The sequence below is a fragment of the Trichechus manatus genome, unplaced genomic scaffold (assembly GCF_000243295.1).
Source record: "Trichechus manatus latirostris isolate Lorelei unplaced genomic scaffold, TriManLat1.0 scaffold00133, whole genome shotgun sequence".
Lineage (NCBI taxonomy): Eukaryota > Metazoa > Chordata > Mammalia > Sirenia > Trichechidae > Trichechus > Trichechus manatus.
In genome coordinates, this window is record NW_004444069.1 from 1,753,605 (window position 1) to 1,760,947 (window position 7,343).

The following is a 7,343-nucleotide window of genomic DNA, read 5'->3' on the forward strand; positions in this document are numbered from 1 at the left end:
CGCTGACCTTTTGGTTAGCAACTGAGCTAGTCAGACCCTGATGTCAGCCTATTTTCTTAAACGTATTTTCCAATATTACTGGGAAAACCCTGGACACACCCGCTCTTGCCCACACTACGAGGAGAAGCTGCAATCAACGTCCTCTCCTAATGGATAGAGTGTGGTCTGCTGCACTTCCTGTGCAGCCTTTACAGCAGACAGAGGTCGTCTGTAAGACAAGTGGTCTTTGGGACAGTCCTAGATAAACCGGCCAGACACCACAGGGAAGGAGGTGCTGGGCCTCCCCCCGCGATACGGCCAGGAAGGCAGGTCTTAGAAGAGCTGGCTCATCAGGAGCCCACCTACCATTTTAAGGATTTAACCCAAAGTAGAGAGTGCTGTTTTCCACATTTCAATGACTTTTTGAAGCCTGTCCCTCATTAACTGAATTGCTCCTCACTGTCGTGTCACACTTCTGGAACTGTCTGGGCTTCAGGAGAAGCAGGGCTCCCCAAGTCTCCCACCCCCATGAGTCAGCCCCACCAGTACCCAAAGTGGCCAGTACTCGCCCCCCGCACCTCAAAGGAGTCCTCCTTGAACTGCAGCAGGTCGGGGTGGTTGCTGTGCAGGTGGTACACCCTCCGGGATGGGTAGGGGTTGGTGTAGGTGATCCGCTTGTTGGCTCCCTTCCCTTCACCCACAGCCATCGTGATCTCAAAGGCCTGAGCATGGAGAGAGGGCAGGGGACGCTGTCACCAGTCCTGAGGCAACGGCCATCCGTGCCTTCTCAAAGTTCTCCCTGAGCCTGCTCTGCACCTGCGTGGCCCTCCAGCTGGGACACAGCAGAGACAGACAGACACGCTCTGCAGCTTCTGGCCGAGGGGACACAGATGGGAAACAAGCAAACACCCAGCCCCTGCCCGGCCTTACAGGGAAGGACCTCCTCCCCGGGACCAGTGGTGACAGCCAGGTGACACCTCATTGCCTGGATTACACGGCCATGTCTGGGGCCCACCAGTGCCGGGCTGCCTCCGCACGTCAGCACTGACCTTGGAAATGAGAGGCTGGCGGCACGAGAGGCAGATGAGCCAGGAGGCCACCAGCTGGTGGAAGTCCACATCGACGAGGTTGAGGTGGACGAACCTGCTGCCGGCCCGGCGGGGCCGCACACCCACATGCAGGTCCAGCACGCCATGAGGGGGCAGCACAAAGACACCTTGTGGGTCCATCTCAAGAAACACAGGAGAGAAGTGAAGTCAGGGGTGCGCTCTCCCACATTTGCAAACAAGGAGTAACCCAGAGGCCACGTGGGGCGGACAGGTGGGAAAGGAGCTTCCATCCCCTGAGCAGAGGACCCGGGGGCCTGCCTGAAGGGTCTGGCTCAGGGCAGCACGGCCAGGTCCTGCATGCTGTCAGATGCAGCCACAGGGGAAACCTGAACTCCCAAGTCAATACGACAGCATGTCATGGTCCGTGACGGGCCGGCCCTTCCTCCCACGAGCGGCTCCTCCCCGTGTTCTGCCTCAACAGAGATGAAGCTCAGACAACTTTCCACTTAAACACTGGCCCACCAGGAGAGCACTGGCATCTCCCTCACCATCCAGATGCATGATTACACAAACAAACAAACAACTAGCTGCCGTTGAGTAGACTCCGACTCATGGTGAACCCAGGTGTGTCAGGGTAGAACTGTGTTCCATAGAGCTCTCAGTGACCGATTTTTCAGAAGATCACCAGGACTTTCTTGTGAGGTACCTCTGGGTGGACTTGAACCTCCAACCTTTCCGTTAGCAGCCGAGCACATTAACCGTTTGCACCACCAAAGGGACTTTAGATACATAATTACGGCTACATCTACTCCAGAGCAACTATTAATATTTAGCTTTCAGTAATTGTGAAGGTTTGCCTTTGCGGTTTACGTCAGTCATCCTATGAATGACACACTTAGTAAAAGGCGATTTTGGTGAAGACTCTGGTAAAAAATGTGTTCAGTTATAAAAGGTCTTGTAAGAGTCTATCACCAGGACCAACCCTTGAGCTATGCTGAAGCCCCCATCGCGATCACGTCTGGGGCCGGGCCACAGGCAGGGCAGGGAAAGGCAGAGGTCAGGCCAGTGGCCCCCTAGCCAGGCTGTACCTTCAGCTCCTGGGGGTGTGAGGTGAAGGCTCTCACTTTCCTAACTGTCTGTGTCCCCCGAAGGACCAGGGACAGGCGGGTCAGCTGGCCTGTGACGCAGGAGACGTCCACACGCTGCAGGGAGTGAAGGTGGACCTGCCAGATCTGGACAGGTGCTGCCAGCCAGCGATCCCTGCAGCAGAACAGAGGGGTCTGCGCCTGCCCGAGGACAGGGGCCCTGGCGGGGGTGGGGGGAGGCTTGGGGAATGGACTCCTGGTGGGAAGGGCGCCATGGGGGACAGGAGCCCTGGGGGATGGGAGCCCATCATGAAGGACAAGGCTGGCAGCACTGAGCCAACTCCTGAGAGCTGAACGGGAACAGAGGCAGGAAGTGTTGCCTGTCCACGGAGGCCAGAGGGAGGGAGCGGGAAGAGGGGCTCCAAGAAGGACATGGGGTGGGCCCAGCTGCCCTCCCTTGTCTACCTCCCACCTAAACTGGAACGTTCTAAGGCAGCTGTGGCCTAGTCTTCACTCTGCTGTGTGGCACCGGGGCCCTGCCTGGCCACAGTGGGTGTCTAAGAACCAAGTGAACAACTGAACAACAACGGGAGCTTTTGCCAAACATGCAGCTGGGCAAGCTCAAATCCCAAAGCAGTGTCCTGAGGCAAAGCCCAGGGGCCACGCAACAGCTGGGACTCAGGCCTGGACACAGCGGGCTCCAAGACTGTTGCGGGAGACCCTGCATCCACTTCTCAGGTGCTGCCAGACCCCACCAAGACCCTGCTCTCCACCGCCATCGGGCCTGTATGCGGAATGACTCTTCAGTGTCCACGCAGCACACAAGGGGCCTAGGGCAGCCCCACCCTAGGGCGCGGTTCCTGCCATGCTCTCAGACAAGCAACAGAAGTCTTCCAGCTTGAACCAGTTTAAAAGGGAACTCAAAGGGTTGGGAACTAGGACTTCTGAGGAAAAAGTAGAGGAACTGAGCTCTTTCGCCTGGGGGAGGAAAGTAAGGAGGATTCCATCCCAGTCTCCAGGCATGAAAAGGATGGTAATCAGCCAGTGCGTATCTCCCTGGGGGTGGACACGGCTTAGGTGTCCACAGAAGAAGTTCTGCTTTGACACTCGGCAGGAGAATAACTAGGCTGCTGGGCGTCACAGGGTGCAGAAGGGGTGGAACTGTCACATCTCTTTCCTCAGGGCCTGGCCCACCAGGTGTGAGCCTAAGGGGAACCAATGGGTCCCTGGAGAGTGGCGCCCACACCTCCACAGCCAGGCCGGCCGTCTGTGCCACCCAGAGAAGAAAGGATGCCTCCCAAGGCACCTCCTAAGGCTCCTCCCAGCCCCAGAACCTCAGCTCCCATCCCGAGTGATGCCACCCACAGCTGCCAACCTGCCACCTTACCGATTCTCCCACCACCTGCAGACGGGAGTTTGTTACTCACACGTAGATGGTGACAAAGAAGTCCTTTATCTCTGGGCTTGGACCACTGGCCACCTTCAGGAACACATCTCGGGGCTCCCCGGGGCCCTGCCAGCAGACAAGGCAGCCACTGGTGCACACACCGTGGTGCACTCTGCCCTCCCTATCCCAGTATCCAGATCTGTGCAGAGCGAAAGCGGGTGACAACCAGGCCCCCTGCCCCCAACAAACTCATTCATTTTCGGTACTCATCAGAATTCACTTTTTTTTTTCACTGCAAAAGAGAAGATCATTAACCTCTTGATTTTACATTGATTTTGATAATTATATTTTGCAGGAGATTTTATCCAGTTTCCTAATCAGCCCTAATACAATTATTGCCTTTCTCCTTTACACAATGGCAATTAATAAAGGCCTTAATTACCATCCACTCTATTCCCTTTGCTTCGTGCCTTTTTTTAATTTAAATTCAGATGATTAAGGAACTGATCCACTAGCAGAGAAAAAAAATGAAAACTCATTCACAAAACTCTCACAAGGACATCAGCACAGCCCTCAGCACCCTGGAAGAAGCATATAGCCCAGAACCGCAGATAGAGTGTCAGGAGCCAGGGGTAATGACGGGGGCATGGGTGCTGTGAGGGAGCCCCAGCTGAGAGGCACACTCCCCAGACAGGGGCCACAATAGACATACCACATTCTGGGTCTCACAGATGACATTGGGGTCACTACATCGAACATGGATTGGGGGGTCCTCGCCGGGGGGTCCCACAGGGGCGCCTGGAGAAGGAAAAACAGCAGAACAAACAGACATCTTTCTCAACAGCCCAGCCAGTGTGGCAGACAGCCCTGCGGCATGTCATGTCTCCGTCAGTGTCCAGGGTGGGAATGGCCTGACACGGGGTCAAAAGAGACTTGCAATGAAACCTCAGTTTACACCTGCAGGGACACCATGGCCACTTCTACTCCAGCCTGGCCCACTTTTAGCCACCTCCTCAGAGACTCCTCAGAGGGACTTGAAAAGTGACCTGAAAGTAACTGGTGGTCCCATCTAGCAGGGGACCTGGTTCTGAAGGCACCTGCTGGGAAGTAAGTGAATCCCAGGCTAAAGACTTGAGCGTCGCACAGGCCACCTGCCCCACACTTGTGTCTGATGTGGTAGACCTGAGCTGAGGCACTGTGATTTTTAGAAGGGCAGACTCATCCTGGGGGAGGGAAGGAAAGCACCATTTCAAACAACAAGGTAGGTGTTCACCTGGCATTCACTGATGTGCATCGTGAGGTGGCGTCCTGCCACCTGCCACCTTGGGGCAGCACGAACACTTGCCTGGAAGCATGTGCCATGGGGGCAGGCGGATGGACTTCTTCAGGAAGGTGAGCTCCGGGTGGTAGAAGCGGAAGATCTGGTCCACCACATGGGGCTGGGGCTCCACGGCCAAGCAGAGCACGGCCAGGGGCTTGCCGCTGCTGGCCCGGAAGGTGACCTGCGGAGAGAACAGACCCAGGTGGTGTCAGGACAGGCGTGGTGGCTCAGGGCAGATTCCTGCACCGTGTCTCCTCCAACGAGCACTAAGACCATGAGGTGGAGAGGACAGGGTGTTAGAAATGCAGGGGCAGAGCCTGTGGGGGTCCACATGGCAGGCCCTGATGCTCCCAGGGGAGACCATGCTCCAGAACTTGTGTTTACTGGCCCCTGGCTTTTTTTCTCACCTTTGTATCTTCAAACAATATTTTCTTTGGTTTTGTCTCTTTGGAACTCCTGTGAAAGGTATTAAATTTTAAGTATGCTTCTATGCCTTGTGTGGTTCACTCGACCTTATGTTTCTGCCTGGGAGCTCTCTGTGTGCTATGACATGCCCTCCAGGACCTAAATTCATGCACACGCACACACGTACACGCACACGCACGTACACACACACACGGACGAGGGAAGCATGAAGGGAGGCCAGGGAATGGAAGCTAGAACTTTCTGAATATATTCTATTTGGTAGTTTGATTTTTTGATGCATGTAAATGTTTTCATTAATTTAAAAACTAACATTAGTTTTTTGTTTGATTTTTAAAAGAGGATCCCTATATATTGAAATACATAGGGTCGCTATGAGTCGGAATCAACTCGATAGGCAATGGGTTTAGTTTTTTATATATATAGAAAACAAATTAAAACAAATGAACCTAACCATGTATCAAGTTGGTGATATAATAACCCAGAGAAGAATTCTTTAAAGCAAATTTACAACATAGTATTTTGACTACACATCCCTAATGAGATACATCCTAAGGACAGAAAGAAGCACTCAGAATTCTTACTACAGTGGTCTTGCTAGTGGACTGCTACTTTGAAAAACATACACATACATACAGCAGCAAGGTCAGTGGCACCAAGGCCAAGCGGGTTTGGCCAGTGTGGTGAGCAGACTGGTCACATACAGGAACTAGGCAAATAAGTAAATATACTGGAGATGATGGGAGTCTTGACCCTCGCTAGAAGAAGTGAGAACTACAAATATGGAACAAAGGACAGCTAGAGGAAAACCTGTAGTGTTGGACTGGTACTGGAGGCACTGGTATGATTCATAGTCTTTAACATATAGACAGATATAGACCTCAATGCACATGTATGTGTGTCTGTGCCCATACATGTGTATAAATGTACATGCGCCTACATACATGTACCACTTGGCGTTCTCTGCTGAGAGGAACTTAAAATCAATTACACCTCAGTAGCAATAAGCATACCCAGTACACAGATCTTGGTTTCTAAATACCTTCTCCACTAAGAGGAAGCTTGGATAAATGGCTGATTCCAGACTGGCACAGGGAAAGCATAAGATGAGACTGGAACAAAACCATTGTACCAGAAAGTAAGGAAGTACTCAAAGAATGACAAGGACATGTGGAAAAGACACAGGGTCCAGAATGAAGGGGCTGCCATAGTCAATCTGGGACATATGACAGCAAAATACAAACAATGATAGCAACAGATTATAACCCACTGAATAAAAGAGGAATTCATAGTTCACAGGATATGACAAATAGACTAACAGGGTGAAGGCAAAGCTCTATCTTACTTAGAACGCCAGCTAATAAGTATAGACGGAATGTGAAAGCTGAGATCACCACTAGGCAACCATCCCAGCAGTAACTGAGTCAGGCAAGGGTCGCCAATGGATGCTAAACTAGTGGGTGATAGTCTGATGAGGAATAGGGTATGTACGTGGTCTCAGAGTATCTCTGGACAAAATACTCTTTAGTTACTTTCTAATTACTAAGTACAAAATACTTCTTAGTTAATTTTACTGTGAGAAGCCTGGCAGATACCATCTTAACCAATGAAAAAGTTAACATCACCAGTAATAGGACAAATCAACATGGTGCCCCTCTTGATGAGATGTTCTGGAAAGAACACAGCAAAACTGCTGAGTTTCCTGCCCAAAATGCATAATCTGCATCTAGTCACAGGGAAACATCAGATAAACCCAAACTAAAGGCATTCATTCTACAAAATAAGTGGCCTGTACTTGTGGTTGTACTTGTCTTGGAAGAAGTACAAACAGAATGCTCCTTAGAAGCAAGGATGGCGAGACTACGTCTCACATACTTTGGACATGTTATCAAAAGGAATCAGTCCCTGGAGAAGGACATCATGCTTGGTAAAGCAGAACATCATCAAAAAAGAGGAAGACCTCAGAGCATAGAAAAGGAAGCAACACTTCCAAATTCATTCTATGAAGCCAGCATAACGCTGATAGCAAAACCAGGCAAAGACATCACAAAAAAAGAAAATTACAGACCAATATCTCTCATGAATACAGATGCAAAAAT

The 7,343-nt window shown here is 51.5% G+C and overlaps 1 protein-coding gene across 1 annotated transcript in view; it reads right to left on the minus strand.

Annotated features, from left to right (window-relative positions):
* The window catches only part of NPHP4 (nephrocystin 4), a 115,709-nt gene that overhangs the window by 1,084 nt on the left and 107,282 nt on the right, over positions 1-7,343 (minus strand). Inside the window, 6 exon segments of the mRNA XM_004385101.1 lie at positions 558-701; positions 1,029-1,208; positions 2,117-2,288; positions 3,541-3,626; positions 4,213-4,298; positions 4,846-5,002. Of these exon segments, the coding sequence (XP_004385158.1) occupies positions 558-701; positions 1,029-1,208; positions 2,117-2,288; positions 3,541-3,626; positions 4,213-4,298; positions 4,846-5,002 (825 nt within the window).